The sequence below is a fragment of the Pleurodeles waltl genome, chromosome 9 (assembly GCF_031143425.1).
Source record: "Pleurodeles waltl isolate 20211129_DDA chromosome 9, aPleWal1.hap1.20221129, whole genome shotgun sequence".
NCBI classification, from domain to species: domain Eukaryota; kingdom Metazoa; phylum Chordata; class Amphibia; order Caudata; family Salamandridae; genus Pleurodeles; species Pleurodeles waltl.
In genome coordinates this window covers 1046169321-1046190614 of record NC_090448.1, presented here as the reverse complement: position 1 = coordinate 1046190614, position 21294 = coordinate 1046169321, and the positions used below count along the sequence as shown (strand labels likewise).

The 21294-nt window shown below is 46.5% G+C and overlaps 1 protein-coding gene across 2 annotated transcripts in view; it reads right to left on the bottom strand.

Annotated features, from left to right (window-relative positions):
* Positions 1-21294, bottom strand: part of NID2 (nidogen 2) — a 449243-nt gene that overhangs the window by 132724 nt on the left and 295225 nt on the right. For both annotated transcript variants that reach the window (XM_069208632.1, XM_069208633.1), the window contains 2 exons: positions 12956-13186; positions 1893-2062 (listed from right to left, as the gene is read on the bottom strand). In XM_069208632.1, coding sequence (XP_069064733.1) covers positions 1893-2062; positions 12956-13186 — 401 coding nt within the window. The remainder of the gene's footprint in view (positions 1-1892; positions 2063-12955; positions 13187-21294) is intronic.

The window sequence follows — 21294 nt, the reverse complement described above, 5'->3', positions numbered from 1 at the left end:
TATTCTCATTATTTTCTCCGGCCTTGCCGCCAAAAGTGGGGGCCGGGGCCGGAGGGGGCGGGCAACTCCACTAGCTGGAGTGTCCTGCGGTGCTGTGACAAAGGGGTGAGCCTTTGAGGCTCACCGCCAGGTGTTACAGCTCCTGCCTGGGGGAGGTGTTAGCATCTCCACCCAGTGCAGGCTTTGTTACTGGCCTCAGAGTGACAAGGGCACTCTCCCCATGGGGCCAGCAACATGTCTCTAGTGTGGCAGGCTGCTGGAACTAGTCAGCCTACACAGACAGTCGGTTAAGTTTCAGGGGGCACCTCTAAGGTGCCCTCTGGGGTGTATTTTGCAATAAAATGTACACTGGCATCAGTGTGCATTTATTGTGCTGAGAAGTTTGATACCAAACTTCCAAGTTTTCAGTGTAGCCATTATGGTGCTGTGGAGTTCGTGTAAAACAGACTCCCAGACCATATACTCTTATGGCTACCCTGCACTTACAATGTCTAAGGTTTTGCTTAGACACTGTAGGGGTACAGTGCTCATGCACTGGTACCCTCACCTATGGTATAGTGCACCCTGCCTTAGGGCTGGAAGGCCTGCTAGATGGGTGTCTTACCTATACTGCATAGGCAGTGAGAGGCTGGCATGGCACCCTGAGGGGAGTGCCATGTCGACTTACTCGTTTTGTCCTCACTAGCACACACAAGCTGGCAAGCAGTGTGTCTGTGCTGAGTGAGAGGTCTCCAGGGTGGCATAAGACATGCTGCAGCCCTCAGAGACCTTCCTTGGCATCAGAGCCCTTGGTACTAGAAGTACCAGTTACAAGGGACTTATCTGGATGCCAGGGTCTGCCAATTGTGGATACAAAAGTACAGGTTAGGGAAAGAACACTGGTGCTGGGGCCTGGTTAGCAGGCCTCAGCACACTTTCAATTGTAAACATAGCATCAGCAAAGGCAAAAAGTCAGGGGGCAACCATGCCAAGGAGGCATTTCCTTACAACGCCCATGCGCAATGGAGACAAAAGGAGGAGTCACTCGGTCCCGTGACTCGAAAGACTTCTTCGAAGAAAAACAACTTGTAGTACTCCGGCCCAACACCAGATGGCGAGCTATTGCAAAACATGCGTATCTACAGCGACAGATGCCATCGAACATATATATATATATATATATATATATATATATATATATAAAAAAAACTTATGACAAAGCTCTTATGTGTATTGCACGTCTGCCTCCTTCAAGATGTGGTATAGTAAAACTCATATGATTAGTAACTAAATCGCCTGATGGTAGCATCCTCTTGTAAAGTGGAGGAAAAATGTGTATTTGGCTTTTCACTATTCCAACACATGGGTACTCCATTGAGGGATGGGTAGGGAGAATCTGCGAGTGCAGTAACATTCCATTGCTGCAGAAATTGCTTGCAGTTATTCGAATAATATTTGCTGCAGCACAGCTCCAACAACATATTTGTCTAGTCTTTAGCAAATGATGTAATGTGTTTCACATACAAACTCAGCACAAATATGCAATTAACTACAACAGCTACTGTCAGATAATTAACACTCATATATAATACACAGGCAACGGATGCCTGACCAACCGAGAAACTATGAAAGCAGTTTGGCACATTTCTCTATTCTCACCCACACAAAAACATCACTACAGCTCATTAAAACTAGCATACAGCTATACTGATAACACCTCCACAAAACTGAATCAGGCTCCTATCTGTGAAAGAAACATTTTGGAAAGTCATAACATGGGCAACTGAAAGGTGCTCCAATTCCATACTAATAGAAGTTGGTAATTAACATTATTAAAATCCAATCATGCTCCATGGATTAAAAAAAAGATACGTTCTGCTTCAGATTTTGAGGTAACAAAGATGATACTTTACATGTAGTGAGAGCAGTGTCTTTGCAGTTGCTTTGCTAAGGCGTGTGCCATTCAGAGGTAGGACACCTATCTGCTGCCCCTGGGCATACAGAAGGAATGTGCCTTCTGCGGGAGGCGTCACATCAGTACGTGGCTCTGGTTTCGTAGTCGGAGGTGCAACAGTGGGTATACCTGAAATACAAAAAATAAATAGAAATAAAGAGAAAAAAGTGTGCTTTATTTATATTACTAAAACAAAGAGTGCAGATGAAACAATGGCCTCAGTTAGACATACCCTTCAGCTGATATTTGTTTCAGATGCTTTCATGGCACAACCACACTGACCTAGTCAGTGAACTGCTCTGCCACCTCGTAGCTCCACTGGCAAGTATGCCCTTCTGTTCCTCTGAACTCTGACCTCCGTCAAGAGTTCAAGGCCCTCCTCCACCCACAGGCTTCTGCCTGCGCCTCATCCCTAGTGTCTAGTGGGAGAGTTCTGCTCTTCTACTAGGCTGCACCCTGCCTCTTATCTCCTTTTTAACTCTTTTGCCTCTGTTTCACTCTGTGTGCTTTTCCTTCCATGTTCTGTCCCTTTTGTGTTCCTTTTGTCTTTCGCTTTCTGCGTTTCACTCTCCTTCCCGCTTTTCTCCCCTCACTTCGCTCTCTCTCTCGCTCTACCGCCTTCTCCCTCTCCCCCACCACTGCTGCCCCTGCGGCCCCATCCCCCTCTCTCTTGCGCTCTATCCCTGCCACTGCTGCCCCCGTGGCCACACCCCCTTTTTTCACGCCGTTTTCCGCTCCTACCTCCCAGCTGTCCTCTCCTCCCTACTTAATGGGGGCCACACCAAAGGTGTGCCTAAGGCAAGCCCATCTGTGTCCGTCCATGACCCGAACGCGTCCTGCGCTAGGACCCCTGGTCCTGCCATCCGCCGCCTCTACACAGCAGATGAACTCATCGTACTCAACCCAGGATGCACCAACAACTGCAAGCAAGCAGCTCCAGGCAACACACACAGACCATTCAGCTGCCTCCACTGCCGTCAAACCTGCACCACCACCAAGACCGGGAACCCAGCACAACCTACCCGCAACAACTCACCGAAACCTCTGAAGTGCATCCTCCTCAATGTCCGCTCCCTCCATAAACGTCACCGAAATCTGGGACCTCCCAGAAAGCATCAACCCGGATGTTGCATTCCTCACCGAGACCTGGACCAACAACACCTCAGGCCCAGACGTCACCATCACTATCCCCCAGGGGAACAAGATCGCCAGGAAAGATCGCCTCAGCCTCACTGGGGAGGGGGGGGGGGAGGGTCGGAGGGGAAAATCGCTATCGTCCACAGGGCCAACCTCTGCCTGAATACACACTCCGAGGACTCCAAAGAAGCCACTAACCCGATGGAACACCTCCATTTCAAGTTACACACCAGCCCAACATCCACCATCAGGGGAACCATCATCTACCACCCTCCCGGACCCCGCACACCTTTCGCCGACTCCACAGACTTCATCTCCGCACAAGCCATTGCAGCCACCAACTACACCCTGCTGGGAAACCTCAACTTCCACCTTGAGAAACCGCAAGACCACAACACCGCTTCCCTCCTAGAAAACCTCCACAACATAGGACTAAGACAGATCGTGACAGAGCCAACACACTCGGCAGGATACATTCTCGATCCGTTCTTCACTACAGGAACCGCTGCTACATTCAGCCACACCACGGAACTCCCATGGACAGATCTCCCATGCATCCACTTCACCTTCAACTCGCCGGACCCCAACCCCAGGCGTCGCATAGAAACTGGACAAGAATAACTGATGATCAGCTCACCGCCGCCCTCTCCATAGCTGCACCCACCATCACACGCAACGAGACCCAAACACCGCAGCACACACCTTCCACAAATGGATCACTGCCTGCACCAACACCATAGCTCCCCTCAAAAAGAACGACAACACCCACGAAAGAGAGCCAGCTAGTTCACCCCGAACTCCGGGTATCAAGACGCACCTGTCGCCGCCTTGAGAAAATCTTGAGAAACACTAAATTTCCAGAAGCCCACATCAGCTTCAAAGCCACCACCACCGCACACCACTAACTCATCTGAGACAGCAGAAAAGAAGGCTATGCAAGACAGGATCTCTTCACAAGCACACAACAGCAAGGAACTCTTCAACATCAAGGAGTTCACCCAACCCAAGAGCGAGACAATGGACATCCCACCCTTACAGGACCTATGCGACAGACAACACCTACTTTCACCACAAAATCAAGACCATCTACGACAGTTTTAACAAGGATAACCCACGCGCTGATCCCCCGGTCCAACCACTGACACCAACAAACCCACAATCTCCACCCAGACACCCCTCTGCACCGAATATACACTGGAAACCATGAAGTCCATCCACTCTGGGGCCCCCATGGACCCATGCCCCCATCACGTCTTCAACAGAGCTGCAGACACCATCACCCCCAAGCTCTGCCTCACCATCAACTGCTCACTAGCTGCCACTACCTTCCCGAACGACTGGATATATGCCAAGATCAACCCCCTCCTCAAGAAACTCATGGCTTACCCCACCGACCTAAAAAAAATTCAGGTTCATCTCCCTACTTCCTTTTCCTGCAAAAGTCATAGAAAAAGCAGTCAACAGCCAACTCACCACGTTTTTTGAAAGCCATAACATCCTCGACATCTCCCAATCCAGATTAAGGTCAAACCACAGCACCGAAACAGCCCTCCTGTCTGCAACGGACGACATCCGCTCCCTACTGGGCAAGGGAGAGACGGCGGCACTCATCCTACTTGACCTCTCGGCAGCGTTCAACACAGTCTCCCATCACACCCTGATAAGAAGACTCCACGAAGCCAGCATTAGAGACAAGGCCCTCGACTGGATCCAATCCTTTATCTCCAGCAGAACGCAACAAGTGAGACTCGCCCCCTTCCTCGCAGAACCCACACCCAACACCTGCGGCGTACCCCAAGGATTCTTCCTCAGCCCCACGCTGTTCAACGTCTACATGGCCTCGCTAGCCACCATCGTCAGAAGCTACGGAACAAACTTCTTCTATGCCGACGACACCTAACTCATCCTCTCCAACGAACCAGACAAGGCCAGGCACAACTTCCACAAGGGCATGAAAGCAGTCGCCAACTGGATGAGAGATAGCTGTCTTCAACTCAACACAAACAAGACCGAGGTACTCATCCTGGGCCCCCAACACAACGCATGGAGCGAATCCTGGTAGCCACCCACCCTCGGAAACCCACCCACTCCCACCAGCCATGCCCGCAACCTCGGAATCATCCTGGACCCCTACCTCAGCATGAACCATCAGATCAACACAGTCACCTCCACCTGCTTCCGCACCCTCCACCTCTTACGCAAGACCTTCAAATGGATCCTCCTTGAGCATAGAAAGACTGTCACACACGCCCTCATCACCAACAGACTGGATTACGGCAACAAACTCTACGCCGGAACCAACAAAAAACTCACCGCAAATTGTAAAACATCCAAAACGCTGCCGCCAGATTGATCCTCGACCTACCCAGACATTGCCACATCTCACAACACCTACGCACACTGCACTGGCTCCGTATCGAGAAAAGAATCACTCATCCTCACCTACGCACACAAAGCCCTCCACAACACTGGACCAGCCTACCTCAACAGGCGACTCAACTTCCACGTACCCCACAGAACCCTACGCTCAGCCAAGCTCTCTCTCGCAGAAGTAGCTCACATCAGGAAATCCAGAACAGGAGGACGCTCCTTCTCCTACCTCGCCGCCACCACCTGGAACACCCTACCCATCCACATCAGACAAACCACCTCCTTCCCCCAGCTTCACGAAGGAACTGAAGACATGGCTTTTTTTAATCCACCTCTGGTACACACTACACCCCCACCCGCCCACCGCCTCGAGACCCCAGCGGGTGAGTAGCTGCACGCTATAAACTCTGATTGATTGATTGACATGAGCTACCCCACAGGCTGAACCAAACAAGCTGTGGTCAGCCCAGTCTTGCCACATCACAGCTCGTTATGATAAGTGGTGTAAGGTGTTGTGGAGTCTGAGGGTTACATGTTTAAACATAATTATTGTTGCTAAGTGAGATTACACAAAAAAGCTCTGTCGAAATTAGCAGGACACCATATTTCCTTTAACATCAGATACTGTACAACCAGTTCCTTTCAAGTGTGCACAACCACTGGCATAGTTTTCATTAGTGTGTGTCCAGAGTAAAATAGAATTATATATTTAATTATTTTTAAACTTGTTTTCCTTCATTTTGACACCAGGACCTAAATGTGCCAGAAAGAGTCTTTTAAATGTTGGTTTACAGTTATTGTTCAATGAAACAACCAGCCAGGAAAAGCAAAAAGCTGTGTATTTCCTAATGCCATCTGCATATTATATGCTATACTTACTGGAAATACTGCCAGTGTAGTTCTGGTTAGGTCAGAGTCTCCATAGGAGACAATTGTTGCTGTCTCAATAACTTTGGCACCGTTAAATTTTAATAAGCTTTACGCATATATAGACTGTTAATTTGCAGAGAGTCCCCAGATTCAGATCCATGGACACACCGCAACTCAATATTTAAAAAAAACAAAAAAAAAAAACTGATGTAACTGTCTGACAAGTTATATCTCCTGTGGGCCTATTCTGTATAGTGGATCCAGGGCACCAGACCAATCTGATAGTTTGGCTACAATTCCAAAAGAAATGTTGGGGGTTGCCATTACGGGACTTAAGGCACCGTGTATTTTAGGTTCAAATCAGTTTGTTAGTTTAAAGAGGAATACAGATACACTCACTGACAACTGGAGGCAAGTGGGGAAAAGAAAACTATTGGGTGAGAGGACTCCCATTAGAGGGGTGTGGAAGGAAAGGGGACCTGGAAGGGGAAGGAGAAGAATGGGAGTTGTGGGCGGGGGGGGGCAAACTCTGGAAGTAGGTGTCTGGTTCTGATGTCTCTAGTTTGAGGCTAAAGTCAGCATCCTGTCACCAGACACATTGCCACTACTCCACATTTTGGGAGAGGGGAGTGCAGTCTGGGCAGCCTGGGGCAATTGAGGGGTAGTGAATTTCAGCACTCCCAAGTACGCTCCTTGAACTCCTGTGACAGATAGGCTATGCATGGGCCCCAGGTGTGCTTCAATGCCTGTTGAGTGTGTTCCACCATTGCAGTCACCTTTTCAATGCCCAATAAACCCCACAACCGGAGGAGCCAATCCACATGCTCTGGCACTTTATCCATGCCCCACTGTGCTGTTATGGTTTGTTTGGCTGTGCACAGTGCCAATGTGATCATCCTACCTCAGTGAAACCTCAGCGCATTCACCATTTTATTGGTAAGGTCAGTAAATTGTAGGCTGAAAACCATGGAAGGATGGCATTGAACATTTAATCGATATCCTGCCACATTGAGTCCAAGTAAAGTTAAAGCTTCGGGGATCACCATAAGAGGTGCCGAGGTCCACCACTTTGCAAAACGTGCTGAGGTATATTATTACCAATATTTGGCGAGTTCCAGCATCATGTGCCTGGCTACCATGCTGGATGAAGAGGTCCTAGCCCTGTAATATATATCAGACCACTCCTCATCCAAGAGTGTGTTCTAGCTCTGCTTCTCACCGGTTCTGGGCGGGCGGTTTAACCGGCCATTAGGAGATGTTTCAGGAACCAGTTGATGGCTGAAAGCAGGCTTTTATCCCTTGTTCTTGAGAAAGAGCCATTTCTCGAAGAGTATGAGATGTCTGCCTGCTGATGTCCGTACAGCCGACTGATAGACCAAGCAGTGGATGTGCAAGTACTGCCATCGCTTGGACTCTGGTAAGTGGAAATTTTGTTGCTTGAACTCCACAAGCTCCCAGTGGTCGTAGAGGTCTCTGATCCATTAGCAGTTGCCTTTTTGCCAGGTAAGGAAGTCATTACTTTTTTGCATGGGCAGAGGGGCTAGGGTCTGGATTTACAATGATGGGGGGACGTGGGGAGGGGTAGGTAGCTAATGCTCTGGATTTAGCTGTCCTGTTCCACACTTGCAGCTTAGGGTTGGTGACCAGGGGGGACTACACGCACAAAGCTGGTGGTGTTTGGCTAGCCAGGGCACCTTCCAGATATGGATGCTGGTTACCATCTTGTCCATAAAGCACCAGTGTTTTTCTGATGCCGGCCGGTTCCATTCCATCATATATTGCAGATGGGCTGCCAAATAGTCATAGCTTAATTGGAAAGGTCAAGGCCGCCATCCACGATTGAAAAAGTACGCTTGAGCCTATGCCATACGTGGTCTCTACCTCCCCACACACACAAAGGACTATTTGCTGTTGCAGTTTTCTTGAAGAGACACTGTGGAGACTGCAAATGGAGGGTCTGCAACACAGAGGAGGGTCATTTTAAGGGCTGCAATCCGGCCCACACAAGACAGACCACCCAGCTGCGAAGGTCAGTTTGTGCTGCCTCAATGAAGTCTTTAGAGCTGCGCTCTGCTAATTGTTCTAGGGATGAGCACATCTTATAGCCCAGATGGTGTATGCAGAGGGGAGCCAATATCATGTACTAGCATGCCTCTAATGCTGCTTTGTCTGCCACCGGGATGGTAAAGTTCAGGATCTGAGATTTTTTCAAATTACTCCTAAACCCAGATACCCTCACGAACGCCTCCATCTCGGTCAACAGGGCCAGGAGGGACCAGTGCAGGTCTGAGAGGGTCAAAAGGACATTGTTAGCATAGAACACAATCCTATGTTCTTGATTACTTAAAGTGAAGCCTGTTATCTCCCCCCTCCTCCTAACACACTTGACCAGAGGCTACATGTATAGTGTGAACAGGAGGGATTGAAGAATGTCTCCACTGTGAGAACAGACCATCATGAATATGGCTTTGCAAATGAATTTTTCCTGTGTCTAATTGGGGGTGTACAGCGTTGCCAGTTTGGAGGAGTAGAAATTAATGAAGATCTGGAGAGTGAGAAGACCACCTGGTATCTTTATATAGGACTGCGGCACCTGCTCTGGAATTTGTTGGCAATGAGGATGCCGAACTTGCCTACGTGTTGGGGCCTGGAGAAATTGTCATGGGAACCGCCCCGGACCGCATTAGGCCACAGTCCTGTTTCAGAAGATGTGTCTCCTGTAGGCGACAACTGTCACTATCAAAGTCTTTGAGGATTTTCAGGACTGCAATAATTTTGGCTGGCCCACTCAGGCCCCTGATGTTCGAATGGTAATCTTAATCTTTAGGTTTGGGTGGGTGGCATGTTGCGGGAGAGGCCGCCTGGAGGGTCCGCTGGTTATCTTTATGGCTGGATCTCCACTGGGGCTGAGGGGGGTAGTACAGAGAAACAGCCTTTTATTGGAACATGGAGCGAAGTGGGCTTCAAACAGTGGAACTGGGTTTCAAGATCACCGCTCTGCCCATGAGAGCAAATGAAATGAGTTCGAAATGTAAGGCAGCATCGAGCCCTATGCTGGGCCATCCACAATGGGTAGAGTCGTAGTAATTTAATTTTCCCAGACCCTGCAAGTGAGTGATTGCCCGTGTGGTTTGGGGGGGGTTCAGCCAACTTCTGCCCCCGCGCAGCATTGGGGCCTAAATCTCATACCTCAAACCGTCAGGATTCCTCAAGACATAGTCCTAGATATGTAACTCTAGTAGCAGGGCTGTTCACTTGCAGTGGCTTTCCTCCAATATGGCCTTATGGCAGGATTTTTTGGAGGTGCTTCTGGTCCAGCACCCTGGTGGTAACCTGTATTCCCCGCCTCCCCTCCCACTCCCGTTGCCAGGGTGGGTGCGGGTGCCAGGTGTCTGCTGTAGACCAAGGAGAGCCTGGGCCTTCAACAAGGTGTTAATGGGAGTGTTTCTTGATTCCATTGGAAAATGGGTTGGAAGGGAACACCGGATGTGGACATTGGAGTGGTGCAATCTATTTTCCAGGTCATCCAGGTGTAGATGCAGGTCTGCATTGTGCTCCCTAAGATACACCAGTTCACGGCAGAGGCCATCTAGCTCCTGTTCTCTGCCATCTTGTGGCACTGTGCTGCTTCAGGTTTTTTTTTTACCTGGGTCGTGTTTCTCCAAGGGCTGGGGTGGACCCCCCCAATGTTACCTTTGTGGTCCCCAACCACCAAGGCCACCATTACCCTAGGCCAGGGTTATGCAAAGTTGGTCCTGGAGAGCCGGGTCCATGCCAGATTTTTTGCATATCCACATTTAGAAAATTGTAGATTTCTGAAACATCTTTTTTTCTAAATGTGGATATGCTAAAAACCTGGCATGGACCCGGCTCTCCAGGACCTTCTTTGCAGAACCCTGCCCTCGGCTAACAATGGGCCCGGGATGGCTTGCTGTGTTCCTGGTGTGTGGCGGTCCAGAAGAAGACTTCAAGCTGTCCGCCATGTTGGCAACGTCTTCCCACCATGTTATTTTGTAGGCCCATGCATAACGTATGAGCATGCCTACAAAATGACCCAGAAACATTTTTTTTTTTAAATGTTAAGGTTACTAATTCAAGTTGGATCGGTAACTAAAATAAAAAATTAAAATAAAAAAAGAGGGTTCAGGGATGCAATGGGGAAAAAGCACAGGCAAGCGCAAAAGAGGGAGGGGACAGGGAGAAGCACTCATGCAACAGGGACCTTGAGTGCAGGGGAAGAGAAGCACACAAGCTTGACTTAGAAAACATATGCACTCTCCTGGAGTGCTTTAAAGAAAAGATAAAATGTTTCTTGAAAAGCAAACAATGGAAGGGGAGATGGCAACCAATCAAACCAATGGTAAAAAGGCAATGGTCCATGGGAGGGACAACCACAAGACTGACAAGCGGAGACGTGAATAGGAAGTAAGCAAGTGAGTAACAAGGAAGCCAACCAATAGTAAGCAATGGGCAGGTTCCAAGTCTCCCTCTATGCACTTAAGCCACAATATGCCGCATGTCTCAACAGACAGCGCACGTGCTCTCTAGTAGGCTCAGCCGAAAAATGAATAGAAGTCTGAAACTAAAATTGATGAATCAATAACAAACCTAACAAAGTAGGATACATGCTTCAGCTCTGTTTCTATCACATTTCACTATAAATAAATTCTACTCTGCCAGGATAATAAAGGCCAAAAGCTTAAGCAAATACATATACAAACTTAGCCATAAACTGAAGAACCCAGCAGCTCAAAAGCAAAAGGTTTCTCAAGAATTTTAAAACAACCTAGCAAATCCCTTCTCCCTCTGAAACATACATGAATAAAATAATTTCCATATCCCAAACACTTAGAGTCAACTCACATTTGAGTTTTCCCCTGATGCCCCACCAAATGCATTTATCCAGGCTACTGAGAGATTCCTCAGAATCTTTCTGCATCAAAGAATCTACTAATAAAACAAAGACCAGAGCAGCTCCAGCAGACTAATGCCCCTCAGGCATATTTAAAGAAATCTTCGTCATCCCCAGAATGTCCAGTGCTTATCGAGACATCTTAAATACCTCCATACAACAGGTGGTGGTCCCACCACAATTCAAAACTGCATATATTAAACCACTACCCAAAAATAGCTCCTTAGATTCAAAAGGCCCAAACAGCCACAGGCTGAGCTCAGACGTATCACTCCAGAAAAAAAACGGATCACTCCAGAACCTCTAACTTCAAAGCCTTCTGGATTCAAACAAGTGAACCGATGGTACACAAGTGGGGCTCAGATCTTACAGGAGTACTAAATCAGCATGTCCTTTGTTATCATCTAACACAACATTCTAATGAGGAGAATGAGAAGCCTCCAACACTCTAGAATAAAAAAAACCCAATCATTAAATGGTTGAAATCCTTCCTATCCAAAAGTAACAGCTCACCATACAATAATTCTTCTCTGCCCTCAAAGGACCTAAACTACCACCTCCTTTTTAAGTCACTTATGTTACAACTACACTAATCATCAAAATTGAAAGGGAAAAAAAACAATCCTTTAGTCTGAAAGCATATACAATTCCAAATAAAAAAATAAACTAATGGAGAACAAACGCTTATCTAAAACTCAACTGTGATAAAATGGAAAACATGTCACTGTCAACACTACTCTGCTTTTTTCTCCTCTTTGCCCACCTCTGTGGGATCCACTGCTCGCCACGTGCAAATAGTCAAAATAATGTGGGCATCACTACGGACCCTATTCTCTCTTCAATATCATAAATAAACCAAACAAGTCATTCCACCACCTGAGATTTATCAAATGATCCGTTTCTCTCATTCCCATTCGATCTAGGAGTGGATGCCACATGCTAACAAATCTGGCGGCCAGAGTTGTAATTTATTTGTGATGTTTCATGGCCATGATGTCCTAGATCTTCTCAAACTGTGTTGCTGCTTCATTTTCCACGTGTCTGCTGCAATGATGATTCTGACTGCCATTGCACAGTGCCACACAAGCTTCCTCCCACTGGTGAACCTTTAACTTTAACACAGGCAGTTTCTGAGAATCATAGATCCCAGAAATGTATTAATGGTGCTGAATAACTCTTTGCATATAGGTCACTATTTCGAGACACTCCCATAAGCATTACCTCCACAAACCTTTGATATGAGTTTTCATGTATGAACATAGTTTAAAATGACCGTATTGTGAACCATTTGCTCGGTCTTCTGGTTCAGGGACAACTAAAATAGTAAACTGCATTTAAGATGAAAATAGGATTAGCAACTCTTGTACGTGTAAGAAGTCTGACACTCCAGATGTGAACCGGCCAGAGGACCCATGTCCAAATCAAAGGTTTTCATCTAGTTGGCTTTGCATTAGTTTGCTGCAGGATTAGCTGGCAAGTAAACATTAAGCATTCCAGATGCAAAAGAGCAGATATCACAACTTTACCAGTAGAAACTTTAAAAAAAATAAAAGTGCAATATTATCTTAAAGTTTATTTTATGCAATGTTTCCATCCTTCCTTAAGAAAAAGGCTAGTGTTATTTCAAAATATATACATTACTAACATTTCTAATCCTAGCCAGGCGGGGCTAATTAGGGCACTCTACATTTATAGTGTTAGTGGAGGTTTATGTCTCAAAAACTAAGCCTTACATGCAGGAGTCATTCCAGGTTCCTTTCTTGTTCCTTGAACCTCTCTTCCATCCTTATCCACACACCAGCAATAGCCACTGTTTCCATGACACTGCAGAGGGTTGAAATTGCCGTATTGATCGCACTGTGGTATGTATTGCTCAGCAGTGGGTGCACCACCATAGTGCTCGAGAAGGCTCTGTCTCCACCGTTCACACACCGTTTGTGGCTTCTGAGTAGGCACTATGGGCACTATGAAAGGAAACATTCCCATTAAAAGCACACTGTATGCACATATACAAAAATTACTTTGAAGGGCCCAATCCACAAAGGCAAACATAAAAGAAGTTACATAATGACAGCTGTAGGCTTAGCCACGTGTTTTGAGTAGAGTTGGGACTATTGTGAGTTTTTATTATTTATTTTTCTCTGTGGACAGGCTCCTTCACCTCCAGCAACACACCTCATTAAATATGATAGTGACCCCTCCTCTTTCCAGCCTTGGAAAGCCAGATACTCTGGAATTTCACATGTTTACATTTGGTGTGGGCCACAGTGGGATGTGAGCTGCTGAATGAGGTGACTGAATACCCACAAACCTATGAGTTGGCCAGTGTTGACCTACGTCTGGAGAGTGAACTACAGTGAATCACTTAATTTCCATGCCTAATCCTGAATTTACTAAATTTACCAACATAAAGTACATTTTCTTACTTGTAGGTGTAGTTTTGCAGCTTGAAGAATTTAATGGATTCATATGCTCTTTTTTTGGCTTTTTTTCTTTTTTGTCCCATCTCTTTGGTGGAGGTGGGTGAGTCGTTTGTGCATCCAGGAAATTCTTCAAGTTTTGCAGTGTGAATCTGTAAGGAAATGCCTCCTTGGCATGGTTACCCCCTAACTTTTTGCCTTTGCTGATGCTAAGTTATGATTTGAAAGTGTGCTGGGACCCTGCTAACCAGGCCCCAGCACCAGTGTTCTTTCCCTAAACTGTACCTTTTTCTCCACAATTGGCACAACCCTGGCACTCAGGTAAGTCCCTTGTAACTGCTACCCCTGGTACCAAGGGCCCTGATGCCAGGGAAGGTCTCTAAGGGCTGCAGCATGTCTTATGCCACTCTGGGGACCCCTCACTAAGCACAGGCACACAGACACACAGCTTGTGTGTGCCTGGAGGGAGATAATTACTAAGTCGACATGGCACTCCCCTCAGAGTGCCATGCCAACCTCACACTGCCTGTGGCACAGGTAAGTCACCCCTCCAGCACGCCTTACAACCCTAAGGCAGGGTGCACTATACAACAGGTTTGGGCATATGTGCATGAGCACTATGCCTCTACAGTGTCTAAGCAAAACCTTAGACATTGTAAGTGCAGGGTAGTCATAGGAGTATATGGTCTGGGAGTTTGTCAAACACGAACTCCACAGTTCCATAATGGCTACACTGAAAACTGGGAAGTTTAATATCAAACTTCTCTGCACAATAAATGCACACGGATTCCAGTGTGTAATTTATTGTAACATACACCCAGAGGGCATCTTAGTGATGCCCCCTGAATACCTACCCGACTTCTAGTGTAGGCTGCCAGCCTGCCACACACCAGACATGTTGCTGGCCACATGAGGAGAGGGCCCTTGTCACTCAGTGGCCTGGAACAAAGCCTGTACTGGGAGGAGGTGCTTCTCACCTCCCCCTGCAGGAATTGTAACACCTAGCGGTGAGCCTCAAAGGCTCACCCCTTTTGTTACAGCGCTCCAGGGCATCCCAGCTAGTGGAGATGCCCGCCTATCCGGCCACTGCCCCCACTTTTGGCAGCAAGGCTGGAGGAGATAATGAGAAAAACAAGGAGGAGTCACCCACCAGTCAGGACAGCCCCTAAGGTGTCCTGAGCTGAGGTGACCCCTGCCTTTTAGAAATCCTCCATCTTGATTTTGGAGGATTCCCCCAATTGGAATAGGGATGTGCCCCCCTCACCTCAGGGAGGAGGCACAAAGAGGGTGTAGCCACCCTCAAGGACAGTAGCCATTGGCTTATGCCTTCCCAGACCTAAACACACCCATAAATTCAGTATTTTGGGGCTCCCCAGAACCTAGGAAACTGGATTCCTGCAACCGGACGACGAAGAAGGACTGCTGACCTGAAAGCCCTGCAGAGAAGGAGACACCAACTGCTTCGGCCCCAGCCCTACCGGCCTGTCTCCCTACTTCAAGAAAAACTGCAACAGCGATGCGTTCCACAGGGTCCAGCGACCTCTGAAGCCTCAGAGGACTACCCTGTATCTAAAAGGACCAAGAACTCCCGAGGACAGCGGCTCTGCTCCAAAGAAGAAACAACTTTGCAACAAAGAAACAACTTTTAAAGGACTGCACGTTTCCTGCCAGAAGCGTGAGACTTTCCACTCTGCACCAGACACCCCCGGCTCGACCTGCGGAGAAACAACACTACAGGGAGGAGTCCCTGGCGACTGCAAGACCGTGAGTAGCCAGAGTTGCCCCCCCCCCTGAGCCTCCCACAGCAACGCCTGCAGAGGGAATCCCGAGGCTCCCCCTAACTGTGACTGCCTGCTTCTAAGAACCCAACGCCTGGTAAAGACACTGCACCCGCAGCCCCCAGGACCTGAAGGATCCAACCTCCAGTGCAGAAGCGGCCCCCGGGTGGCCCTCTCCCTTGCCCAGGTGGTGGCTACCCCGAGGAGGTCCCCCCCCTTGCCTGCCTGCTTCGCTGAAGAGACCCCTGGGTCTCCCATTGAACTCCATTGCAAACCCGATGCCTGTTTGCACTCTGCACCTGGCCGCCACCGTGCCGCTGAGGGTGTACTTTTTGTGCTGAGTTGTGTCCCCCCCGGTGCCCTACAAAACCCCCTGGTCTGCCCTCCGAAGTCGCAGGTACCTACCTGCTGGCAGACTGGAACCGGGCACCCCCTTCTCCATTGAAGCCTATGTGTTTTGGGCACCACTTTGACCTCTGCACCTGACCGGCCCTGAGCTGCTGGTGTGGTAACTTTGGGGTTGTCCTGAACCCCCAACGGTGGGCTACCTTGGAACCAACTTTGAACCCTGTAGGTAGTTTACTTACCTGCAAAACTAACAAACACTTACCTCCCCAGGAACTGTTGAAATTTGCAATGTGTCTAGTTTTAAAATAGCTTATTGCCATTTTTGTGAAAACTGTACATGCTATTTTGCTGATTCAAAGTTCCTAAGATACCCAAGTGAAGTACCTTTCATTTGAAGTATTGATTATAAATCTTGAACCTGTGGTTCTTAAAATAAACTAAGAAAATATATTTTTCTATAAAAAACCTATTGGCCTGGAATTGTCTTTGAGTGTGTGTTCCTCATTTATTGCCTGTGTGTATGTACAACAAATGCTTAACACTACCACCTGATAAGCCTACTGCTCAACCACACTACCACAAAAATAGGGCATTAGAATTATCTCTTTTTGCCAATATCTTACCTCTAAGGGGAACCCTTGGACTCTGTGCATGCTATTTCGTACTTTGAAATAGTACAAACAGAGCCAACTTCCTACATACATCCTGTGTGCCCAGTTGAATACATATTTATGCCCTAGGGTAGTAGTGCATAGGTAATCATTCAGCACCAACCTCGATCTCACTGACCAGTACAGTACTGTTAGCTTTACTAATGGACACTCATAGGATGTGCAGTGTAATGTGCCACTACTACCCTCTTTTTCGTTGTGTTGGCATATACAAAGATACTTGCTTTTTTATAAATTGGTGTGGATCTCCTTCTTGAGTCGTGTGTCTGATTTATTGACTATCAAGTGTATTTGTAGATTTCTTGCACTCCACTATGTTAAGCCTAAGGCTGCTCGGTCACACTACCCCTAAATAGAGCAGTTTGGGATTGCATAGCAAGCCTTGCCCACTCACTAGGAAACCCCTGGGCCCTTTACGTGGCATTCACACACCACATAGAGGGCAGCCTTCTACAAAGTTGTATTGTCTGTTTGAATCAATATGGTATTTCCCTGAAGATGTTTTTGGAATGCTTTTAATGCTAGAAAAACGGTCTTTAGTTCCAGGATGTTGATGTGTTGTACAGCATCCTGATTCCTCCAGATTCCTCATATTCTCAGGGAACCCATGTGAGTTCCTCATCCTATATGTGAGGCGTCTGTGGTTATCGTTCCAGATGGAGTTTTTTTGCAGCAAAAGTGTTCCTTGTGTAATGTTCTCCTTATTGAACCATGAAATTTACTCCTGCACCTTCTGTGTGACAACCTCTAGATCTTCCCGAATCCCTATTGCCTGTGACCATTGATTTTGAAGCCACTCCTGGATTGGTATCATATGAATACTTGCATATGGGATAAAGTGAATGCATGATACCATCTTTACCAATAGTTTCCTCACTGTCCTCGCTGTCAGAGCTTGCTCCTGCCCTTCTGGTAAAAGAGACCCTCTTCCAGAAGGGACTGACGGCCACATGTATGTAGCTTTTTTCTTCTTGCAAACAGCATGATTCGCAGAATTTGCCATTTGCAACCACAAAAAACATTTTCCTAAGTACAAAACCCTAAATTGTGATTAGGTGACCTATTACCAAATCACAAAATGGGTTTGCGACCCGCTATTAGGAAGGGGTGTGCCAAGGGTGTTGCTTCCTAATAACTCAAAGGGGAGTGTATGATTGTTTTGCAACTGGGAAGGCGGTCGCAAAACGATTGAAGTTACCAGCAATTTGAAATTGGTGGTAACCCGTTCACAAATAGGTGAATGGGGGGCACCTACATTTTTTCAGAGCAGGCAGTGGTCCTGCCTCCTCTGAAAAAATGAAAAAGAAATGTTTCATTTTTTTTGTAATGCACCCCATTTTCCTTTCCTTTTAGGAAAAGAGGCTGCATTAAAAAAAAAAAAAAAAAAAAAAAAAGATGTTATATTTTTATATTTAAAAAGCATTCACAGACATGGGGTTCTGCGGATGCAGGCTACCATTCCTAATGAGTGCGGCCAGTCCCAAATGGGTCGCAAATTGCAACCTTCCTCAAGCATATTAATGAGACAGGTCCCTTCCGAACCCTTTGTGAATTGCGAACAGTGTCTGAGACGCTGTTGTACATCAGGTTTTGTGACTCGCAATTTATGAGTCACTAAATCTCACAATTTGAGCGTTGCAAAACCTGATGTTTGTACACATGGCCTGAGTTCTTTTCTTTTTTGGGAATGCTTTTCCCTGAATTGAGTTTAACCTTGCTCCCAAGAAAATCTCCTGTTCTGGTTCTGATTTCTCTGTTTAATGAGAAACCTAGTGTGTACCATGTCTTCATCACAATTTGAATGCCATATTTGCATTTTTAGTATGATTCTGCTCTTACTAACCAATAACAGAGATATGAAAATACATGTATACCCATTCTTCCTAGATGTGCCACCACTGTTGCTAGACACTTCATGAACACTCTTGGTGCCGATTTCATTCTCAAAGCTATCCCAGTGAATTGAGAGTGTTTTCTGTTTACCACAAACCTTAGGTATTTTTTGTGTTTTGCATTCACCAGAATGTGCAAGTAGGCCTCTTTCAAGTCTATAGTTGCCTTACAATCTCCTTTTTGCAACTGTGGAATGACTTCCTGTAAAGTTGCTATTTTGACTGTTTGTATTTTTATCAAAATGTTGATATAACGGAGATCTAGGATTGGATGCAGGGATCCGTCTATCTTTGTGATTAGGAAATATGTTGAGTAATTTCCCGTGATGATTTCTTGAGTTGGAACCTGTTTTATTGCTTGCTTGTCTAGTAACTCGTTGACCTCCTTGAGAAGTCGATTTGTTTCCTCTTTTAAATGGATCCTTTTCTTTGGACTTCTTCCTGGTGGGAATTTGTTTAGTTCTATGCAATACCTGAATTGTATTCTGTTTCAGACCATTTGTCTGAAGTTATCTTCCTCCACTCCTTGATAAAGTTTTTCAATCTGCCATCGACCGGTGTGTTGTGATGGAAATCTGATGGTTTGGCGTTTTCTATCACTGATGGTGTTTGTGAGGTTGTTAGAGATGCTGCACAGTCATTTATTTGCAAGAGTTGTGCCTCTTCTAGCTGGTTGACTTCTTCCTCTGGCTCTTCCTCGCAAGGAATTTCTTCCTTGCTGCTGGTACTACCAGCTTTGCTGTCATTTAACAGTTTGGGTGTTACTGTGGAAACTGTGATGAGAATTCCCCCGACTAGAAGCTCCACCTAGATGCTGGTCTTCTTGCAGAGAATGACCCCCCTCTGTATTCTGCCACAAAACTGCAAGGCGCTCATGGACTTAGCTGTTTCATTGTCCTTTTTTAGTTGGTTGAGGCTTTCATGGACAGAGTTTCCAAATAATTGTCCGTTAAATGGAGTGTTTACTGTATTAGCTTGTATTTCAGGTTTGTATCCCGGAATTCTCAACCAAGAATTTATGCCTTAGAGTGGCCTGATCATTAACTGGCGATTAGATGTGTCCGCAGCATCCAGGGCAGATTTTAATCAAGTATTTGCTATATTTTGCCAGCTTTCTACCAGATGCGTTGCCCTCTTTTTATATTGCTCAGGGAGATGTTTCATCAGTTCTATCTCCTCTCAATGCTGATGTGTGTGTCTATTAAATAATGCTTTAGAATTAGCAATATGCATTTGGTTTGCAGCACTGCGCGCCATCTTGCTACCCATAAGTTCCATCCTTTTACTCTCCTTATCTGGAGGTGGTCTGATGTCGAGGAGAATTTCACTCTCTTCCTTGCAGTCAAAGTTATTATCGAGTCTACGGGACAGTACCTTTAATGTACGCAGGATCTGTTGAAGAAAACTTGTTTTACTTTTCAGCACATGGTGTGCTTGCTCTGCAAGTGGCTGGCTCTTTAAAGGCTTAGAAGCATTGCAGTTATTGGTTACTTGCCTGACTTGGCAGCAGTGTTTCTAAGAGAAAACATGACTGGGGTTTATCCTCTTCAAGTTGAACGTTAAACTTGTCAGCTGCATTCTTAATCACTAAGTTATATATACCAATATCATCTTGGGGTGAGGATACGTTTCTACTTCCTCCTCAGGTGATTCCGTCTCCAAATCTTCCCATTGAGATCCAATATATTCAACTTCCTCTGAAGGTTAATATATAACTTGCTGATCAACTTCCTCTGTTCTCTCGCTTCAGGCTCAGGTGTAAGTGGAGGCCAAATTTCCACGACTTCTACCTCCGAAATGTCCTTCTTTGTCAAAGTCTACTGTTGGGTCCTGAATCCCTTCAGACTGTCAAACTCTTTTTTACATTTTTTTTTTTTTTTTTAAAGAAATACAGCCATTTCAGCCTCATATCCTTGCCTCTTTTTCTCAATTTTGACAACCCGCTCTGCAGGCCTGGTCGTCGAGTGATTCCCTTCGACATCTGCTCAGACTGTGAGCTTCGACGTACCGTTTGTGAATCATGAGCTTTCAACAACAAAGCATCCTCTGCCCTTCTGTCCCATGACAAAGGATGTTTTTTCAAAGTTCTCTCCACCGGAAGCCCCCTGAATGGCTCCGTGGGCCTCCGTTTCATGAGGCATGCCTGCGGATAGCGAGTGCTTCGACACGGAGGCTCCCCTTTGTGCCTGTGAGTCAGATTTTTCCGACACGGGTGTCTTAGCGGAGGTTATGGACTCTCTTACCTCTGATTCTTGGCTACTCTTTGGTGATTCTTCTTCGACCTCGATGATCTCCCGGTCACCCTCCACAGTTTCTCCTTCAGGTCCCTCTGCAACATTCTCCATGTCGTCACTGGAAAGCCCCAACTCTGTAAGGGATGGTGCTGTTTTCTGGCCTTGCAATGCGTTATAGGCCATTCTTTGCCTTGCTCTCACCTTCAGCGTACAAGTACAGAGCAGGCGTTACAATCTTTACTCTGGTGGTGGACTGGGAGACAGATTACACACCGGGTGTTTATCCTTCTGAGCGATATTTATGAAGGCAATTCTTGCAGAACCGGAACAATGTGTGTTTTTTCCATTACTCCAGCCAGAGACCCCCTCTTCTCCAGGCATTCTAGACAATCTGTGGAGATAGAAAATAATTTCTTGATCGACCTTACTTTGTCCTTTGTCCGCTCCCTGTCGATGTTCTCTTACTTTGTCAAACTTCTCAAAGTTTTTCAGAAAATTCTTCAAAGTCTTCCCTCGTTTTGGAGACTTTTCTGCAAAAACAACCAGACCCAACAGCAGAAAAAAAATCTGAAGATGGCGACCTAATGTGGGAACCTCCGGAGGAAATACAATGATGTCACAAGGAGACACCATATGGAGGTTCTGTCTATGTCCACCAACAAACAAAAGTAGAACAAGACGGACTAAAAGGAATTTGGTGAAATAGTAGAAACTTCCGGACCCAACCGC